General features: G+C 41.3%; 1 protein-coding gene across 1 annotated transcript in view; it reads left to right on the top strand.

Moving 5' to 3' along the window:
- The window catches only part of grid2 (glutamate receptor, ionotropic, delta 2), a 275,340-nt gene that overhangs the window by 251,839 nt on the left and 495 nt on the right, over positions 1-23,006 (top strand). The window contains exons 14-15 of the mRNA XM_068738374.1: positions 1,607-1,773; positions 14,061-14,301. Coding sequence (XP_068594475.1) covers positions 1,607-1,773; positions 14,061-14,301 — 408 coding nt within the window. The remainder of the gene's footprint in view (positions 1-1,606; positions 1,774-14,060; positions 14,302-23,006) is intronic.

The raw sequence follows: 23,006 nt of genomic DNA, 5'->3' as shown, positions 1-23,006 counted from the left end.
ACATACACACACACACACACACACCATCTGCACTTCAGAGGACTGCAGACTGTAAAATTACCTAATCAGAGAAACTTGTTAATTCTCAGCCGTTAGTCATCACACATAAACAAGGTGATACACACACACACACACACACACACACACACACACACACAAAGGCAAACGCATACACAACCACAAAAGCAGAACATAAACCTCTATTAAACCAGATGACATACCAAATGTAAAATAGTGTTTTGGAAGAAATGTTTGTGTGTATGAGTCCATGCGTGCATAGTCTCTTCCCTATCCCGTGAAAATAAAGAGTTGTTGATTGTTTATGAGTTCTTTACATATATTGGATACAGACTGAACAAGGCCATGCAGATCAAAACGTAAAACGTATTGTGCCAATACTACCCAGACAGGGCAATAATTTGTGAGCAACAAAGCATTTTAAATTTGCCGTCCTGCAGTAGTTACTGCAGCGCTGCAGTTTTGGACTAAAGATGCCAATAAGCCGTGGTAATGAAATATCTGTGAGCACTGGCGATGCAGTCGTAGTAGACCATTTCTGCAGCATCTATGCTGATCTGTATCTGTTGCCTAACTACATTGCCTTCGCTTTTCTTGTGCGATAAAGTTTTCCCTGAATGGAAGAACATAATCTTTATCGTGTACTATCATAAGAGGTTGGCTACGGCGCTGCCAAGTCAGGTTATCATGCAAAGGTTCTGGCAGTCATGGGTTTGGGCTTTTGGTCTTGTTCCTAATGTGCTGCTGCCTGTTTGGCCTTGCTCTTTTCTCCCATTTCTCTCATCTCATCCAACAGCCCATTAATCCATATTTACATCACCATAAAGAGGTTGTTCAGCAACAAAAGTGATCTGGTGAAAGGTCCAGCTGCAGCTTCACAGACTACATGACGCTCCCCTCCTTGAACCAATGGCTTTGGAGACCTTCAACTCGCCCTTTCCAGTGTGGATCATGTAGTATTTGTATGTTGTAGCTACTGTAAGTCAGCAAATGGACCAATTGGAGATGATGCACAAACAATAAATTAAAGATACGGTTTTATTTTATAGACATTGACTTATAAATCAATCGTCAAATTGAATCACCACACTCGAATCACAATGTGATGTACAATGTGTTCATGAGTGGTTAGAATTAATTTATGGCTGCTAATATATTTGCTATTAAGGCTCAAGGAATCCAGTGGGTGGCTTAGGGCTGAAAGTTCAACCTCAATTGTCCATAATATGGAAAAAAGAAGAGCAGAGACGCAGGCCAGAGATTTTAATTAGAACAAAGAAATGAGATGCATAAGGATCCACATAAAATACTGCTGTAAGTAGGTTTGTGGCACGCACTGTATCAATAAAGGTTTGATCTACATCAGGCAATAAAATATGGTGCCAACACACAAATATGGGCCAAAATGCAGTAAAATATGCCCCCATTTAATTATGTGTTTGCATAATTAAGAGACATAAATATGTATGGGTAAATGGTAATCCTGATAATGCAGCAGGACGTTTAGTTGAGTCACAACAGATTGCTATCGCCTGAGGTAAAGGAGATGCTTCTGTGAATATAAATGTCTCCTTTTCTTTTCATTCAGGTGAAAAATGGTCGTTTTGGCTTCGTATGGGATGCAGCGGTGCTGGACTACGTTGCTAACAACGATGACGACTGTTCATTCTACACCGTGGGCAACAATGCACCAGACCGGGGATATGGTATCGCCATGCAGCACGGCAGTCCGTACAGGGACATTTTTTCCCAGAGGTAAGAGATATGACAGTAACAGTCGGGAGTGACCTTGAATTCAGTTTATTATTTGAAGGACACGGCAAGTTTCATTGTCCTTGTCGTGATAACATTTGTTGTTGTTGCACTGAGATCTCCTTAAAATAAAAAAGATCTGATCTTCAGAGGAGCTCCTGAATATTGCTCCAAATTCATTTCATCCGAATAAAAAGAATTGTCACTCGCATAAAGTTTGCCCCCAATGCTGCTTGAAAATCTCCTGTGTAGGTCAGACTCCAAGCACAGGGAAGATTAAATTGTGCATCTATCTTCCGGAGGAAATAAGCGAACAGCACTTCTGTGTGGCTAAGCAGCTTAACCCCAGCATCAACCAGCGGTTCGCATTGAGGTTAAGAGAGTCTGACAACACCAGCTCGCAAATAAGTTAGCAGTCGACAGCACAGACTGATCCAAAGTGATCACAGTCGTTCCGCTGGAGTTCAGTCGGGGTTTGTTTGCTCAAAATATCTCATGGAGCAAGAAAATTATTCCTTCATGCATTCATTATTTTTTCTCCCCTGTGACTATTAGGATGCTTGATAACCGTGCAAAAGTCATTTATTCATTTACTGTCCTCCGTTATTTGTTTGCATTGATCTTTAAAACAGTGCTGTGACACGTGGCATCCCCAGACTCCAGGTCGAGTCATGTGGAGTGTTTCTTTGGAGGCCACATAAGCATCGAGTTTGAAGCTCGAATCCCGACAGAAAATCCGGCTTTAAAAACAGGCTTTATTTGGAACTAGCATAAGAGCGTCTTCATTAAGCTGCCATAACATTATACAGCTGATTTTATGTAATATAAATATATTACATGAAATAATCTGTCAGTATGCCATTGCTCTTGTGTCAAGGATGGGTTGATAAAATGCTGCAGGATCAATACTTTGATATTCGCAAGATACTCATTTGAAATGTTTTTTTTTTATCTCTGTTTATAGCTCCAAACCCAGTGAAGCGTTGTGCTCCAGAATATTGCCTCCTGTGGTTATTAAAATCAACAAGCAATTAATTGACAGAATTTATTCCAATTCCCTCTTATTATTTTTGGTGCGGCGTCTCACTCTCTCGGGAAGACAGTTTCAAACAGTTTATTCACACTTGTCCCTAAGGGTCACAGAAAAACACAGACATTATCAGGAGGAAGAAATGGTCACAGAAGTATAATTTATTTGTTTGTCTTTGATCTAAATTTTACATTTTTTTATGCTGATACTGTATCATACAGATTAGTGATGCTCTAACGCCAGAGAATATTTCAAGATGTTTTATTATATTTGTTGGTTTTTATCAGACTGGAGACTTGTTTGATATTTTGGCTTGTTTCTTTGTTTATCATCAAAGATGTTAAAAAAATATGTTGTTTTTTTTAAAATTATGGTGGAAAGGTGTAGCACAGTTTACACAACAACATTTTGTCTACATCAGGAAAGCGCAACATTCTGTAGCACGAACAAACCCAGACAATCCGCATCTGTATCTTTGGTGCTATTCTGGCCATAGTAGGCCAAAAGAGCACCAGTTGTGTTTTATCACAGCAGCCTTCCAGCCAGAAGCCTGTTTTCAAAAGTTACAACTTCTGTCCCCAAAAATGGTGTTCTTGTCTAAACAAATGGCTAATATGTAAAGAAAAGCTTTTTTGTCAATAGATTCAACAAAAAAATATATATAACTTTTTACAGTGCGCTAAAAGCCAAAGAAAACAGAAGCACATTGACAGTGTGACTGACTGAACTTTTATGGTTACTTAGATGGTATGTTCCATCGCAAAAACTAAACAAGCATGATCATCTTTAATATTGAGGATTAAGTTATGGATTACATCTACAATGGTTTCTGCCTGGTTACCGGTACTTTGGAGTTTGGATTGTTAACACTCCATTAGTCACGGCTGTAGAGACCTGTAAAAGAGATGCCTTTCATTTCCCTTTGATACCAGCAAAAATGATGAGGTTGTTCCATTATTAAGGAGCCAATCACAGCAACAAGCCGTGATGGCATCTGTCCAAAATAGAGAGGGGAATTTTTGTGGAACTAGTATAGAAGCCGGAATGTTATTTAGTCAACCGAATGACACGGCCTGTGATATCTAATGAAATGAGATGCCCGTGATTTTGCTGTGAATTTCTCTATAGATCCACTAAAAGTGGGTTTCTAAAGCAATGACACACATCGCAGCACGGATGAGGAAAGAAGCCAGCCGAAAATCACTCGAGTTGATGAAAGGAATTAAATCTGCTATGCCTGCACTAACCTCCTCAGTAAAGATGCTGCAGCTTCTGTGTCAGGGATTTTTTTAGACTATTCAAAACTTATATTTCAAGACTTGACTTGACATCGCAAAAGAAAATATCATCAACCTTGGGCTCATCTTTAATATTTTAGAGGAGCATGTTCTATACCAACATTACTTTTGATTTTGTCTATCACAGCATGTTCTCAGAAAACGAGCTCTCCATGGATGTATTATTGTAGTTGTGTTGTATTATAGGGTAACATGTAAATCAAACACAATTATTTGTAATCATTTGATATTAACAAGAAAAAAAATCAATATATAAATAACAGAAGACATGAAATTACATCCTCGATAATAATACAGTACAATACTAAAGATCCAAACAGTGAGTGATTGCGTTCGGTAATATGAGAAAGAAACCCCTGAAGAGTTATTTGTGTGCGTGCATTTATTCGTGGAGTCTGCATACTTGAGGAGTGTTTACCTTCTACAAATCCCTGGAGGAAATATGAGAGATGAAAAAATAACTTATTTTCTTTGACACTTTTAGAATAAAGAGAGACGGGCAACACCTGTGGAAAGAGACAAACCGCTGCAGCTTCATCGCTTTCTACCACTTTGGTTGTTATGCAAAGCCATTGCCGATGTACAAAGTGCAGCACCGTCTGCCTGTTCCTGTTTGTGTGAATCTGGCTGTATTTGTCTCCAATGTTGAACAAATAATGTGCGGCAGTGGACACGCTTGCATGCGTGTGTGTGTGTGTGGGGGGGGGGGGGGTGCCTGGTGGTCAGCGACTGATGCAGACAGCCTGCAGATTTACCAGAGTCAGGAAGCCGTAGCGTAAAGCGTTAGTTTGCTAATTTAAACTGACAGCTACTGACAAGTTGTTTTGAAGTGCTGAAGGGACATGATTGTGGGGAAACAAAAGTAAGCCTCATCTCCTGGGCACATATTGTTTTGATCTGTGTTATTCTGCAGGCATGAATGTGAACATTTACAATGGGATATTTCATCCATAGCAGATGGACATCTGGAGGCGACTGCCATCTCAAAAGATAAACTGCAGGCCAGACATTTCGTCGTGCATCCTGAACATGATCACTGTTTAGATTTCGATTCTAAATGGACGAGATGCCACTTTCTTATTGTTAATTGTCAGGATTTTAGTTCCGTGTTCCCAACAAATGTATTAAAACTAAATGATAATTGCCAGTTGGAATGAACAGTTGAATTAACTTAATTATATGTGGGGGGGGGGGGGGGGTGCCGGTGATATCACCGTGCAGTGTTTTTTCTCAATACTATTTTTAATTGTATGAATGAATGATTCCACCACTTGTCTCACAATATCGCAATTACATTTCTATTTTATTTTCTGGCTTTAGGCAAATGTCGCTTATAGGCTGAAGGCTGAATGGTTTTAAATTAGAGCCGCGGTGTGCTGTGTTTCCTTCAGGAGCCACGGTATTGCACGCAACGTGCTATAGTTGGGAGCCTAAATTAAGCATGCAACAGCAACAAATCATACTTAGAATCCTAGACACAACAACACCTCGGAGATCATGGGTTACGCTGTTGTAGTGAGCGCACGCCACAAGTTGGCTTCACTTTGTAGGAAGGACTTTAGCCTGTTGTCCAGCGACTCATCGCTTCCCGGCCTGGGTTGTATGACAAGTTAAAAATATTCTCCATCAGGTTCTGGGCGAGTGAGTGACGGCTCAAAGGAATGGAGCTTTTTAGGCCTGGAGTGGTTCGTGTTATATCTTATCTTGGTCAAAAACACATGTCCCTCCACATAAAGGGGATGGTGGTTTGACCAAAATAGACACGTTTCAATCCGAGATGAAAAACCTTAAATTAGAGAGAGACTGATGGAGTTCATTGCAGCGATGTTAAGTATGTTGTATGGCTTTCATACAAGCCTTGTGACAGTAAAAGGGATCATTTACTGCTGATCCCAGCTAATCTCTCTCCCCTTTCATCACTTTTTAAATAACGGGAAACGATGTAACGAGGGCAGAAGGCTCCAAATGTGCATGTTGGTGATAAATATTCACCCTATTTATTTTTTTCTCGCAAATTTTAAAGGGAGTTTAAAGGTTGTATAAATTAATATAGTTTCAACACGTTCTACATCTTGGATAAAAGATGTGTGTTATAAGTTTTTTAGAATGCTAATCCTTCATTATTTGTGTGTACGCATGGTCTGAGGAGGTTCTACATTTGTTCGTAGAGGAGTAAGGACATGCTGATGAATCAGATTTGTTTAACTTTTCTTTGTTGTTTAGCAAGATTCATCTTCATAATCTTCCCCAGATCAGCCACACACTGTGCCTTAAAGATGCTTAATTGAAAAGTTTGTTAACAAAGTGTTTGACATTGAATCCTGAGAGAGCGCTAATTGGGCTAATTAAGCTTTGCAAATGTTACTTAAGAGACCAAAGTCCCACGAGCAAAAGACCTTCTCTACCCCGTTGCTTGAGCTTCAGTTTAGTGGCATGCTGTTAATTGAAAGGGCATAATAGTGGATCAGTGGTTTGTGCCTCGCAGTAGGACAGTCTTTTATTAGAACATTGACCCCGCTTCGTTCCCTGTGGTTATTTGTGCTCATTGTAATTCCATGTCTTTCAAGGAATACATGTTGAGATACCCTCCATCAAGTACACTCCTGGACCTCTGTAGGGTCGGTATCTCTGTTTCACTCAAGAGACGAAATAAAAATATATATGAATTGTCTCTTGATTGATGATTTTGTCAGAAAATCTTTGGCGCTTGACTATTTTGAGAGCTTTTGTCATCAAAGAGCATCTTCCCTGAACAGCACCAAGATAAATCCCCCCAACGTATCTAGATAATGGTGGTGGTGGTTGCGGCTGAGACCAATGATGCTGATGAAATAGTGAATTTGGCCAAAATACAAATACTAGGAGCTGATGGGGAGATGTTAGGATTGCATTTTACAGTAGCATGAATGGGGAACAATGGAAATCATATGTAAAGCAGCAAAATTAGGTAACAACGAAGATGGGTTGCCGTGCGATTGGGTATATGTAGGGGGGAAAAGCAGTTTAACGAGACTGAGCATCTTCATCTCCACCTCCTGTCTTTTCCTCACATGTATAGGGAGTGGTTATAGGTAGATTATTATCACTCCACATCAAAGCTTGCATTCATATCTTGTGTTTGTGATGACCTAGCTCAGCGGTCTCGGGCCATTGTAGAACAGCACACAAGTCATCGTCTGATGCCGTTGAGTTTCCAGATTCGTTTTTTACGGTTTCATTGAATTTATGTTGATATAAATGATAACAAGCATTCCACCATCTCAGGGTGGGGGCATTGGGTTGCAGACTTCCTTACACGGTAGTCAGTCCAGACAGTGCTTAGAGTCTTTGCTCTGGTGAATCAGATCTCGATCAGTAGCTTAAACTTCGGCCCTCAGGTGTTGACTCATTCGTCTTAAGTCCTATGATGTCCATGTTGTTGAGAAGCAGGTTACCAGCAGGTATTTTGAAGATCCTGGTCCCTTGTGTGGATTCTTCGTGATGAGCCGACATAGCAAAAGGCAATAAGCTCATAACGTAATGCTTTATTGACTCTCCCTCACGTCTACAAAGCAGGCCAGAACTCAGATTCAGCAGACAATGTACTCGTATTGATTCAGAGTTCAAGGATACTTCACTTATTTACTGACGCAGTTGCCCAAGTTCAACTCTCAAGTTGATGATTGGCTTCCTTAATTCCTCCTTTTACTCTCTTTCCCCAGAATAATTAAAACACCTGCTGCCACGTAAGGAATCACCAAAATCTTTTCACACAACAACATTTTAATTCATCTGACCCTGCGCTCTTCAGAACCACAGAGAAAACTCCTTTTAGAGATGCTATTTTGACTTTATAATAAGAACATGTTTTTCATGTTTTCCGGCGAGGCAGCCAGAGACCACTGGTGTTGGCAGCTTTGTGTTAAACTAGTAACTCAGCTGTCAACTCAGTGTTCTTCTCATTTAAGGAGCTGACAGCCTGTGGTCGTCTCTGAGCATTTTGCATAACACCTCTGTGTCTCAACCCCCTCCCCCCTCCCCCTCTCCCCTGCCCATTATATTTGACATTATTTTTCAGCTATTTTTCTATGCATGTCTCTGCATTCCTCCCCACATTGCTTCTCTTATCTTTAGGCGTTACTTCCCCCACCCCAGCGCATCATCACTCTCTTCAATCCTTCCAGAGTTTTGGTGAAAAGGCCTCATCGCAATCTACCCCCTTAACCTGCCATATGCTGCAGCAAAGGCAAAAGCTGCCCAGCATGATCCCTTCAGGAATTTCAAACTCCTTTTACAAAATCAGAAGACAGCATCTGTGAGGATTGACTATCAATGACTGATGCTTCACACATCACTTTCATGGTGCGTGTCCTGTCCTGCATCAGTGTTAAATCTCCAGCTTGCAACTTTCTGTTAAAAAGCTGCTGCTGGCTGGCTGGCTGGCCTTCCCTTTTTCTCCCATGTTGTCGTCCATCCAAATGGACTATTTTATTGTCAGCCATCCGTCTCTTTTCACTCTTTCTCACTCAATTTGCATTCTTGCCACTCTCTCTAAGCCAGTCACATCTCCTCTCCCTACTGTATTGGTGTTCTCTTCCCACCTGACTCCTCACTGCAACTTCCACTTTTCACTGTATCTAAATTCGAGATGTTAGTGCTGCAGAAGTGACAGGGGAATCATAGTCAATGCAAAAGAGCAAGACACATTGCGCTTTCCCTTAGGTAGTATTTGGCTCTGTGATGATGCAGTACGCCTCATAACCTCTCTTAGAGAGACTTTGGAGGTCTGTCTCACAACTTTTCCCATTATTGAACTGTTTCCTGTCACGGTTGTTCATCTCACCGACACCACTCTATAGTTTAATGGATACAGCAGCAGTAAATACCTGCTATACTGGAAAGAACAACGCGGTGCATAGCCTACATTGACTGGGGTCTTATGGATGGGGCCGGGTATGACTGCAATCAAAACTTTATATATGGAGTTATTTTCTGCCCCATTGCATAAAATAACTATAACATAACTAGAGGGGGTTTAAAGCTGACTTGTTTTGATACCAATGACTTGAGATAACAGCCTTTCAAAACTGACTTTATATCCTATTGTCTGTCGGGAGCAGCTCTACTTTCTTTCTTTTCTTTTTTTACATCAAAAGTTGCTCCCGGCAATGGTGCAGCACCGTAGTGATAAACACTCTGGACAGCCTATTTTCACTCCAGTGGGGGCATCGCTGGTAACATTGTATCCTAATTACAACCGTCGCAATTAGGATATTGTTGAACATGAAGTTACATGAAGTCCTAAATGCTTATTGTTACGGTAATAAGGAGACACGCAAGTCCTCATTCAAATAAATAAAGAATGCAAAAATGTTTTTGTTTGGAAGAAATTTGATGCCAACAGTTGAATTGGTATTGTGATATGTGTGAACATTATGAACAAAAAAGTTAAAAATAAGTTATTTTCAGTGTCCAAAAACCCCCCCTCAACCTGTAGGTTTGAAGCTCCTTGTAAAAGACAACATATGTTTATTTATTTTCTCTCACAGGAAAGAGAGAGTGAATAAATGAAATGTACATTTATCTTCTGGCTTTGCGGAGGTGTAAATGGCCCTGACTTCTGGCTCTTGTTCAACTATCTCTGTTTTTTGTGTGATGATCATTCATCTTGAGTGGCCCCCAATGTTACCAGCTACATCCCCACTGGAGTTAAAACGGATTGTTCAGAGATCATTCATCATCATTCATCATTCTTTCTCTCCCTCTCTTTCTTTCTCTCTCCACTTTGTACCCTTTGATGCTCCAGTCCCTTTCTCCATAATCCATATCCCCATGGTGTCATTTTTTTTGGGGGGGGGGCTCGAGTCAACTAATAACATGTGATCATTTCACCATCAAGACTGCTGCCATAGAGTTGCCATGGTAACATCCAGTCTTCTCAGTAACTGCCACTGCAGAGAGAAGAGGGAGGCATAGACAGAGCTTACACACACACACACACACACACACAGCAGTCGCCCTGCACCACACGGGCATCCCTTGCTCATTTGCTTTAACAGCCAGTGGGAGTGTTAAAGTCATTACAGATTTCCCCAGTCAAAGTCAATGATCTCAAAGCAAGGTGATAACTCATTACACACATAGAGTTAATGCAACTCAAAGCACACCAGCTGTTTCACAGACCTGCTTACATCCACGGGGAGACGTGCTTGCAGACGCCACACCCGGACGCTCAATAACATTATAATAATACTCTATGTATACAGAATGATGTACAGAAGGACAGATGTTTCACTATCTGAATAGACACCCATTTTACACTTGTTCCATAATTACATTTCACTTACTGCACACACTTCACGCCCCGCACGCATGCAGCTGACAGTGACGTTGAAACTAACACATATATTGTACATTTTAGTGGATAATGATGCATTTAATTGGGTGTTAACTTGCATTGGACATCAGTATAGCAGCCCCCTTACTGTGCAGTGCCACCTCTGTTATTCAGACTCCAGTGATGCTGGTTTTGGTAATTAAAGTGATTTGTTTATTTTGCCTGATACATCAGGCATAAGTGTGCTGACTGAGGATGTAAATCTCAAAACAATTACAGCCCTTGAAGTGAAAGAAAAGATCACACACATCACTTACGTGTGTGTGTGTAGTCTCAATATTCTATACTGTATATTCAATCTGAAATTGAAGCAAAAAACATTGTTCAAAGAAAACACTATCTCTTCTCATGCTTTTTTTTTTAACTCCATAAAACCATGGTGAAGCTTTCATGGGGACATACATTGAATCTTCATCTGTACTGTTTTTAAATGCACCAAACTCCTAATGAGGTCAGTTTGTCATTATTTTCACTTAAGTAAATCCACTCAGCTGTGCTGCTGTTTGTTCACACAGCCAAGGCACAAAGTCTCCTTTGTGTTTTTCTTTAGGTGAGACAGCAGCAGACAAATTAGAGATCTAGCCTGATAGTACACTGCAGGAAACCTTTGACTCAACCCGTGTTTTTTTACCAGCCAGCTGACAGTGGTCTTCCATCCTGCCTGTCCACCATGCACGGGACAGAAGTACGCAAAAGCACATAGTAACCGCAAGCGTTTCATTTCCATCCATCCGACCTCAATCGTCTCATCTACAGCCGCTTTTCCGCCTGGCGGATCATGGGTGTTGCTGGAGCCTATCTCAGCTGACTACTGGCGAGAGGCGGGGTACACCCTGAATGCATCGCCAGCGTGTCACGGGGTCAAATTGGTGTGTTTTATTTCAGTGTGGGGGCATCGTAACCTCAGCCTGATGAACGTAATTTAAGTGCAGTTTTTTGCACATATGCGTGTGTGGTCGATTTAAGGGCCTATCGGTGAGGCAGATTTCGTATAACTTTGATAGGCCAATTAGTGCAGCATGATAGATGATGAGCTCCTCGGGCAGACGGGGTCATAATCGAGGGGAGAGAGAATCACTTTGTCCTGGCAAATCTGTTATGTTCTGTTCTCCCTTCATGTTTCACACATCCTATTCACATCCTAGTATTTCCACAGATGAAAGGCTCTTTCTAAAATGTTTGTTTTGGGTTCATCTTTGATTTTGTTTGGGGGGGGGGAAGCTATATTTTGCTTATTTTTGTCTTATTTGGCAAATTGTGATGACATACAATTAGTCAGAGAATTTCTAGTTTGTCTGATGGCTTTGTTGTTTCTCTCTGAGAGGATAATTACCTTTTCCGCTGTTTCTGTGCTTCCTCAAATGTCAACGATAAAGATCTTGTGAATAATTTTACCAAAAAGTAATTTATTGTCAGACAAATTGGGTTCAATAGTATTAAAGTAGATTAAGTCAGATAATTGATGCAGATTGTCTCAAGTGGCCCCAAACAAAAATGTCATTTGTGGCACATAAGAACAGTCAATATATGAACAGAGAACCATAAAGCCAGACTTTTCAGTCATGAAAAAGTCATCAGATCAAACAAAGACCCTTCAGACGTTGGCCAAATTCAAAGCAAGAAATCATGCCTGGATTCTTTGATAGGTGGGATTGCTTTTATTCCATCTCATTAACCTGCGAGTAATCCGTCTTCCCGTGTGTAGGGGGGGGGGGGGGGGGATCTGTTGTCCAAGTGTGAGTACTATAAACCAGCCTAGTTTGTTCTCCAGGCACTTTAACGTTCATAAAGTAACCTTTTCTGAACACGCCCGTAAAGATGCTGTCTCGTTTACACACGGGTGGCATTTAAAATCAAGATTGCAGCCATGTCAGCATGCATATTTACAATGTGTTGTCCTGCATGTAAGCATGACTGTGTCTGTTCTTCCAAGCAATCAGGCAAATCACAGACACAAGCTTTGTGTTTTACAGCACAACATTACAGTCCAAAAAGTAGCTCACTTACTTGATTGTCAGAAAATGGAGCAGGGCCCAGTGCTCTGCTAAAAAAAGAACCGGTGCATGATCAATGTAAGATGAGGGGTTTCTACACTGACTGGCTCTTCTCTGTAACAGCGAAACATATCTCCGACACTAAATCTTTTCTAATCTTCCCACAAATCTGCATTGGTCTGAACATTCATGCAATCACACCGGCAGTTGTTTGGCATGATCTCTTATTGGACTCACTCTATGGATTTGCTGTTCAAATTTCTTTTTTTTTTTATTCTTTATTATTCATGTCTCTCCTCTCCTCTCCTCCAGCATTTACAATCACAATTAGAATTTTAGCCATGTAGCTCCCCAGTTCTCCAGTCCCATCCATTCAGTTGACCCAGGAAGTGATAAGAGCTTGTCCATTAGTCTGTTCAGTGGATTGATTGTGAAATATGTTTTCGGTGTATTTTGGATGAAATTAATTTTGTAAGCTCTTTGCAGAACTCATTTGCATTTCGTGATTGATTTTAGTTAGTTTTTTGCATTCTGTATGGAGGAAGAATGAAGATGCGATATTGCCACTGTCATTTACGTCAGTATGATGTCAGTGAAACAGCAGCAGGCAAATGCCCCCCCCCCCCCCCTCCAAAAACTCTGTCCATAATTGCAAACATCTGTTTCGTGTCACTGTTTGCTTGGACATGTGTGAAGTCAAGTTGGTGACTGTGTTCATAAACGTGCATTTGCTCTGTTGGCATTAAATACTGTGGGGCCCTGTTCTGTGAGTGTTATCAGGGAGGTGCCACATATGCATAAACATGCACAACTAAATATGTTCCAGGTTGCTGTTTTCCTTTGTCTCCCCATTTCCCTGTGCCACTCTCTGTGGCAAATTGCCTTTTAAATATCCAACCAAATGCTATCAGAGCCTCAGTATGCCTGCCTCTGTGTGTACAGCCCACCTCCAAGCCAAAATGAACGACCCAGTTAAACAGTTAATCTGAAGGCTAACAGAGGGGCACCATCAACCTCTGAGCTGTATTCTCTCTGAAGCCATCAATCGTGGGACTAAAGCTCGTCTGCATAATGACATTGTGGCTGCAAAATATATTAATGTTAGCCATAATGAGTTTGACAGCCCAATATGGTTGTCAGAGCTCAGGGAGGACTTTCATCTTGCAAACACTGCCCTCAAATGGAAGAGAGGCGTTACGCCAGCAACAGGAAATGCTGCAGCGTTGTCTGGGCTTTGTGCAGTTGGTTTATGCAAATGCTTTTAATCCTGCATGATTGTTATGAAGCATTTTCAGTCTGTAATCAGTCAAATGACAGCCAGACAGCATCTATTATTATGCACAATAACTATGTGGACAGCTTTAACTTGCTCCTCTCAATACTGTTTGATTGCTGTACTTCATGCATCTACTCTTCAGCCACTCAATCAATGCCTGTAATTTAATGCACCCTTATTTCTCTTGTGTTCTCCTTCAATGGCCAGAAACATTGCAAAAACAAAACTTTATATGAATATTTAAGGACACAGATACAAATAGATAGATTAATACTGTGCCATCCTCACACACTCATGTCTTTTGTCTCCATCCTAGAATATTGGAGCTCCAGCAGAACGGGGACATGGATATTCTGAAACTCAAGTGGTGGCCTAGGGACAGCCCCTGTGACCTTTACAGCTCTGTCCAGACACGACAGCATGGAAACGCCCTGGACATCCATAGCTTTGCAGGCGTTTTTTGTGTCCTAGCAGCCGGCGTGGTGCTCTCCTGCCTCATCGCCATGGTGGAAAGCTGGTGGTCACGGAGGAAGGGATCCAGAGTCCCCTCCAAAGAGGTAGGAGCATGGATGGGTGACTGTGAGGAGGAAGCATGCTATATAAAGATGTAGAAGACTTGCAATAGAGTTGTTTTCCTATGTGTAGAAGTCTGATAGCGAGAAAAAGTCAAATGAAATGAAATAAAAGTTGATGAGGGACATGTCATGTAGCAGGGGGCAATTAGAGAGAAATGTGAAATGTCTAGGTATAAAGTATAAATTTGTTACTAGGCATGCAAAGGTGAAAAAAAATCCTTAAAATCAGGCTGCATGAGCGAGAGAAGGATTTGAGAAGTCTTCTTTGCGAAGGAGCGGTGACACCAACAGCGCTTCTAATCTTTGAAAACTTTCCATGTTAACAAAGTCACTTCCCTCGAGCTGAATTTGCACTGACGCAGCATCAGCACTACTATTCCAATCGCACAGACTGCAACTGTATTCGTTTGGCTTCTGCACATTCTGTCAAAGAGAATCCTGGAGGTGCTTATATTAGGCCTCCCGTAGCACAACTGACATTGATCATATGCAGAGTCTTCTGTTTTGGAATCTCTGCGAAGGGAAGGAAAAGTCAAACGGAAGTTGTTGTGCACAGATTCCTGTTAGTCCTTTCTAAAATCAACGTCAAATGTTCATTGCTAATTGGAAACAAAATGTTTTTGTTTATTCATAGTCCTCATTTGTCAATCTAAAGCACAATTTCTACTGGTGCCAAATAAGACACTTAATAACTGTCATGATGAATTCTGAATCATCTGACAGTTTGTGAGTTTCTCAGTGGCGTTATTGTTATTTTGCTCTTTCAGTATTTGGTCATATTATGTACGCAGCTGTCAACTCTTATTGATGTCCTGCATAAATTATTTTTAATGATTTATCAACCCTATTTTGAGGGCTTTGACTAGAATTCAAAAGAATCAGTGTCAACAGGCTAATCGATTACCTATTAATCTGAAACGTTCTTGTTTCTAGAGAAGGAAGGAACACAGACAAGGTTAAGAGCAGCAACAGTAAACAGCCTGGGGGCATTGGAATGGTGCAGTGTGCAGACTCAGAAACAGGTTCACACTTATAAACATGGATATTTATGCCAGCACTTCCACCAACACTCCACCTTGTAAATTAGCAGCAGCACCCTGTGAAATATCCAATCAGTCTATGTGCGGTTGATCACCTCGGCGGGGATATCATTTAAGACAATCAAACTTACTCTGCCAACATCGTCCCTTCGTAGAAACCCTGCAGTCTGCCGTGATGCTTCATTCCATATAGACATGAAAGGGGATGTCATCAGGAAATTTTTAAATGACAATGTCTTAAAGTTGCTTTTATGTGACTGCATTCTAATCACATGTGTTCCAGCCCTTATTCAGAATACAGCAACGCACCTTTATTTTGGCCTCTCCAATTCAACTGTTTTATCCACAGAAGGTTTTCACAAGGCTCCCATTCCAGCTCCCAACGGGACCCCCACCTCCTCAACTCCCATGCATAATTACGTACCTAAACACAAAGGGTGGGGGAGTGTTTAAGTAAATAATGTTAATTAGAAATGTGCAACTGCAGTCAAGTGCACCAAATTTGGTGTGGAAAAAACATGCCTCGAATTAAAACAGTCCGTTAGGTAAAAAAAATAAAAATGTAATCATGTCTGAAATTAATATTTTCACCTTTGGCTTTGAGTTAGTAACAAATTAGACTGAGGCATGTAGCATCACAAATTGTGTTTAGTAGGGGAAAAAAGATGACACAAATGGGATGATTTGGTGTCCAATTAATAATAATTGACTGATAAGATCCCCTTATCAGTTTTAAGTAATTAAGAAGAAAGTTTCAAAATCTTTATGAACCACAGGTTAATTCCAAGTCAATGAATGAACTGTTCTTCTGTTTTGGACAAGAAGCCTCATAAATTGTGCTGAGGAAGAACAATGACAGCTACTGGTAAAATACACATGTGTGTGTGTGTGTGTGTGTGTGTGTGTGTGTGTGTGTGTGTGTGTGTGTGTGTGTGTGTGTGCTGCAAACACCATTGAAATTGTTGCAGGCAAAAAGTGATTAATGACTTGCTGTAAACTTTCATACTGCAGTTCAGCGTGCCAACGGAGAAGCTCAATACCATCAACTTAGTTCATCTATTTATAACTTGTTGTTTGAGCTGTTTGTTAAATTGCTTTATTAATTAATTTTAAATGGATCCTATTAAATTCCTGATCAAATTATTTTTTCTTGCACCCATGTGGATTCCTCTTTAGAATATTAATGAACTAGGCTTGCAGACGTTTGCTTGTGTGGGCACAATCAGGCGCTACGAGGTCGGAATAGCGACGATAATATTGACTCAAAATACAATTTAAAAAAATTGCAGGGTGAATGTAATTTGTTCTCGATAAACTTTCTTTACTTTATTTTATATTGTGGAAGTAGATTAAATAGTAAGAATTAAACATATGTTGCATATCTGTCAGTTGATTCAGTGTCTAAGCAAACAGATATATTAACAACACAGCCAGAAATAGGTCCTTTAAATGTTTTAGATCACAAATAATTGCGTGCAATAGTATCATTACCTGTTGCAAAACTTTTATCCTATAGCCGTTTGGTTTGTGATCAGGCAGCAATGACCTGTTCTTCAGACGCAGCACACATCCTCTTCCCTCCGGCCCCCTGCTCTGTCATCATGTCTTCCACTGAGCAATCACCACCAAACCTTTGATTGAATCCAAGGTCGTGTTAAACACAGTGAGGTTTGGTGGCAACGTGCATAACCCCCCCCCCCCCCCCCCCCCGCCATCTTAATTAGCCATTAAGAGCAGCCAGCAGAATCAGCCCCTGGCTGAGTGTGCAGTGCAGTCAGGATGGAGGGACAGCAGGGATTTAAATAAGGGTAGTCTTTAATTCATATCGGTCTTATTTAAGGCTCCATCTAACAAGGTGTCAAGCAAGAAGATGACATGTGGAAAACAATAGTTAATATACTATGTTAATCCATCCTCTAAGTCATTTAGTATTTTATGTTGTTTCAAACTAGCAATTATAAAGAAAATGGTGTAAAAGGAAATGCACAAATCAAAAGTATTGGGCGAATAGTGGGAGCAGATAAAAGGGATGAGAAAAGTGCATCATTAGAATCGCTTCGCTGCTTTTCCACGGTGAAAATGAAGTCGGTGAAGTCAGCCATGAATGTTTTTGATAGTTGACCCTTGACAATTATCAAAGCACTGACCTATCGATTAGCTCAATATTAGCTCAGTGGAACCCCCGAACATCAAGGCCTCAGCATGCGCCAAACAGACCGCGAGATCATCAAACAGGATCTGACTTAATCGTTTTTCACTTGCACTTTTCTGTGTGCGGGGGCGGGGGGGGGGGGGGGGGGGGCTACATACAGTGGTTGTATAACATTCTGAAACCAACAATTCCGCAGAAATGCCAATTTCTATTTTTATTCTCCCACATAAGGAATGTCATCGCTTCATTTGCACATCTTGTTACAATAAGTGCAACAAGAATTACCGTACTTCCTTCAGGGAGACACTTCCAGCATTCTCCAAGCTGAAAACCGACAGCTTGTTTTTCATTTTGCAGAGATTTTTATTCCTTATTTCTTCCTTAAACCATCCATCACAATATGTGTGCAAACAGTGGGATTACCACGCTCAGATCTCAAACCATCTGTGCAGAATTGTTCCAAATGGGTGATCAGCTGCAAACACGGTTGGTGGGACGAGAACAGGAGCGAGTCCAGCTGGGTTCACTGCAGCATGTCCTCACTCAGCGGAGGGAGGAAGACAAATTTAAGACAAACTTCAAAATGGCTAATTAGATAAATTCCATATGATGCATTTCAACAGTTAGAAAAAAAATCTGCCTCTGCATGCCAGTTGGTCCTGGTGGAGAAAGTATTTTGTGAATGTCACACAACTTCCTTAAGTGAAATTAAAAAAGTGAGAGTCGCCATGAAGCTTGTAATTAACTCCGCCGCTTTCTGTGCGTTTCAATGACAAACTAATTTCCCTTTGCTTTACTGTCGCGGTGAGTGTCCGCGCCACTTGAGAGCATCCCACTGAGTCAATAGTGTGCAGCTTGTTTTGCATTTTTGCAAGCTTTTTTATAAAATATGAGTTTCTGTTGACCCGTTCTTTATGCGTGGGCCTAAGAACTTGGCTGAGTTAGATGCACTGGCACCAGAAATATCAACTGGGAGTGCAGACTTGCCATGAGCGCTCTGCCTCCGATGCCCTACTCCAACACAGCATCTCCCAAAAGAATGTGTATAGAATTATTGCGCAGAGAATTCAGGATATTATCAGTAGTTCTAATAGCTTCTAATTCTAATAGCTTTTTTTTCTTTTTACAAAATCACTGCATTGCAGAGAAATTCTCAACTCAACAAATGATACTATCTGGTCAATCTCCCCCTTTGGATTAAGGATCAGTCGGCATATGGTCCAGTCCTGTCACTGGGAATGCCAGATAGAGCTCACCTATCAAATGTTTGTTGAATAAACTTGCGATTTATCTGTATTGATCAATTTTAAGTAGAAAATCAATAGGCTCGCCCTCATTTGTCCTCCTTGGAGGTGACAAACAGCTTCCCCACACACCTAAAACACACACACACACACACACAATGAGCTTGCAGTCACAATTACCACGACACTTCCATCGACTCAGATATCATGAAACTCATGACTAACACACATTTGCATTTGTGAGACTCACGTTTGTTCCGTCTGCTGTAAACATGCTACTTTAGCTCTGGCGGTTTTCCATTTATGTTTTCCTCTATGGCACAGCCACAATTTAAGATGGATTCAATTCACTTAAAATAATTAAATACTGACACAAATCACGGCCGCGTTCATCCGTCACGTTGTACGGCCAGAACACCGTTCCCATGTGCGTTTCAAGCACGTCTCCTGGCACACGTGAAAAGTCACAATCCCCTGTTCAAACTCTATCTGTTTCTTACACATACTAAAACATGCACAATTACATGCTGTACATACATATAACATACATATTACATACATGCATATTTTTCTTCTTCTCACAAGTCATCCCTGCTGTTTTTTTTCATCATTCAGATGAATGATTGCAGCACACTTCAATCCTCATTATCTTGTGTTGATTATAGTCCATTTAGTAACAAAAAAGGTGCATCTTGCTTACATCTTCAGATTTTAGACGTCATCTTCTCTCTTGCGACTCTTTTCTGTGCTCCAAAAGCATCTTGACTCATTTTGGGTTGGCGACTTTGTAATGAAAGCACGTCCTATCTAAAGTGCACGTGGATGCTCTGGTGCTGCTTTTGGAACGCTAGATTTTACATGATTTTACATGATGCCCATTTCATTCATAGCAGGGAGGCTGTTTTGCTTGACCTTTTCTGACCTGTATTTGTTCTGCCAGAGTTTTGTGTGAAAGAGTTCTGTCATTGGAATCAACCACATCTCCAAAATCCAGGATTAACAGCAGCGATGCACATTGAAATATTTGCTAATGTCAGAACTCTTTCATGATGGTGATATATATATGGTGTTGACCATGTCTGGGTGTTGTTTTCTTTACATATTCCATAGATTTAGCATGAGAAGAGCAGGCACTTCCTGGTGTACCATCCTCTTCGGTCCACCTCAAACAGCTGCCCTCAGATTTTTATTTTTATTTTTGATTTTGTTGGTTTGGATGGAAATTGCTGCTCTTCTCATTCTAACTCTACGTGATAATCTGTGTCTTATGGCTCAATGCTCTCACATTGCCTTTTTGTTTTGTTTTGTAGATAAGTACTCTGTGTTGAGGGATGTAGCGGGCGAGGGGGGAGAGAGAGAGGGAGAAAGGGAGAGGGGGAGAGAGAGAGCAATACAAAATGCCATCTCCCCTTTCCAGGTATATAACTGTGTGGATGTCTCTCTGAGGACACAACACAGAACGACCTGCTTACCTGTGTGTGCTGACTGACTGCCATGTCTTTCTTCTCGCTCACTCCCAACCCGTCTGTCTCTCCAATTGTCCTTTCTCTCTCCTCCACCTTACCATCCATCCATCCGTCCGTCCATCTGCCTGAACTTGTCTGTCACACATCCCACCTCTGTCTCTGACTGTCTGATGTGTGTCGGCCTGTGTGTGTCTTTTTTCTGGCTCGTTTGAATTTTCCCACTCAACCTGCATGCCCACAAACACACAAACGCGTGTATATGAACCACTGCACACCTTTCTCCCATCACCTTGGCCCACTCTCTGCGTTCACACACACACACACACACTCGTGTGAACATCACACACTCACGAAAGACTCAGGCAGATGGCCCGTCTGCCAGGCAAGCTGTCAACCCATGCCCTCGCACCCCTAATGAGCACCCTCTTGCTCTGGGCGGTCAGACCCAGAACCAGATCCCCCACACTGCCAACACCACTGTCCCGACCTCCACCCATTACCAGCCCCCAGCATGCTGCGACATTCCCTGCGCCTTGATTGTGCAGCACTCGTACGAATCCAGCAACCCTTCCGAGCTCGCTCCCAAAATGAGAATGACCACTTTCACCACCTCGCCTCCCACTCCAAGGTTATACATACAATAATGGATAAAATTATACATTTTTGTTTCGTGATGCTTAAAGACAGATATTTCCTACGCTGTGAGATATGAATGATAATGCAGTGAGAGAAGTGATGGAAACCAGGGTTCAATGTTTGGTGTTCACAGAACAACAAATCTCTACTTGATGAAAAATTAAGCTCCTTAAATCCTTGTAATTAAAGCTGGCATGTCGCTGGATGATAATTTGTGCAATGATGCCTTTTTGCCATAAGAGGGCGCTGTCTCTCCATCTAGAAGCAACTAGATTTTCATATATCTTTCAGAATCAGAATCATTTTTGACCAGGCAGTAAAAAGTACATGTACTAAAACGTTATATACATACGTTTTACAAAGCTTTTTGGTAAATTTGTTGGCACAGAATTTGGCCTACATGTTCAGAAAAGGCGCCTTTGTGTGAGACAATAATAGAAGTTATAGATTTACCTATCTTTAGAGACGTTCAGTGATAAAATAGCATTTTGCAGAGGGCGTTATTGCAACAGGCAACATTACACCTCCCTCTCTTTCTTGCACCAGTCCCTTTCAATCCCCCCTTGCAGTGACTCATCGGCTTCCTTTCACAGACAGCAGACTGGCCATTTGTAATTCACTCTTCTTTTTCACTTCCCATCATCTCTTTGATTATAACCCCTCCTTCAAATGTGTAGTGTGTGTATGACAGTGTCACGACAGACGGTAGCGGCCCCTTGTTCTCTCCGTCCTACCGCTGTCCTTTTATTAGATGGCAACCAGGGGCCACCACTTTTGGTGCCCTCTGTTCATGAGCAAGCCACAATAGGTCCAGAGTCCCCTACAGACCCCCCAGACCCAAAGGACACGGTCAGTAAATCTACCTTTACCCCCCAATAATGTGTCTCCCTTCCTCATAAATCCCTGTTTGACTTTTCTCCAACAATATATCCATTAAATGAGACATGCCAAAATTAGACTCCTTACACCCGAGACTGACCCCCCGCCTCAGTCTGATAACGTCCACCAAGCTAGTGAAGTGCATTATGTGTTTTGTAAGCCACGTCCAGCCACATCCAACACCTTTCACCTCGACATCAACACCTCACTCATCACAAACTCAGCTCCGCTGAACCGCTGTCCACGTCTCCCTACCTAGTAAAAGCATGAACCCCACCCCCACGCTGAGTGTTACCATCATTTAGACTTGTGTGGATAAGTTATACTTAAGCATAGTCATGATAAGTTGTTTTTTTTAGACTAAGTTAAGTTAGAGCTTAAGTTATTGTCTGTGCATTGTGTTGGAGTTAAGATTGTTTGATTAAAGTTAATTCATATATGAATTCTATGACGTGGATTATGTGACCTTGTGGAAATTCACTTGAAAATGAGATATCAATCTCAATGTGAATTTTTGACATGAAACAAGAATACAGGTAACAAGAAAAAAGAGAACAATATATTTTGCATAATTCTTGAAGATTGTAATTCAGATATGGACATTAGATGTGTAGCACCTTGGAATCACAGCGCATGAAGGGGTGTGTCTCCTGACCTTTGTAGATCTGTGTATGTTTCTCTCTCAATATCCTGACCACAGCTCAGAGTGTGCTTCTCTATCCTTCCCTCCATTTTTCCTCCTCTCTTTGCTCTCCCTGATTTCCATCACATCCTTGTTTTCATGCGCCCATCAAACACGTTTTATTTTGAGTCACACTAACCTCTCATTCTGACACTTGATATGCCATGATGCGTGTCCTCGCCATGTCATCCTCCACATTGTCCAACACTATTATTCCTAACTATTTATACTGGCTGGATGATTACATCCCTATTGCTGAATACAAATTTCCCCCCATCCACTTCCTTTTTTTCAAAATATATGCTCTCTGCACTTTCTATCTTCTTTGTTCTCTCCATTTCCTTACTCCTCTATTCATTCCCCTCACTCCTTCTCCTTTGCCTCTTCTCTCTCCTCTTCCTTTTTTCAACTTCCCTCTCGTCCCCTTGAACATCTTCTGTCATTGTTCCCTCCTCCTGTCCTTACATGCAATCGCTTGGTCTTTTTCCTCTGCCATCCCTTCCTTTACTCTTTGCAACATCTTCCTCCCCACCTTAAATTCTGACCGACTGTATATTCCCTTCCTTTCAACCATTTACCATCACCACT

Source organism: Brachionichthys hirsutus, chromosome 4 (assembly GCF_040956055.1).
Source record: "Brachionichthys hirsutus isolate HB-005 chromosome 4, CSIRO-AGI_Bhir_v1, whole genome shotgun sequence".
NCBI lineage: Eukaryota > Metazoa > Chordata > Actinopteri > Lophiiformes > Brachionichthyidae > Brachionichthys > Brachionichthys hirsutus.
This window is presented reverse-complemented; position numbering and strand designations above follow the sequence as displayed.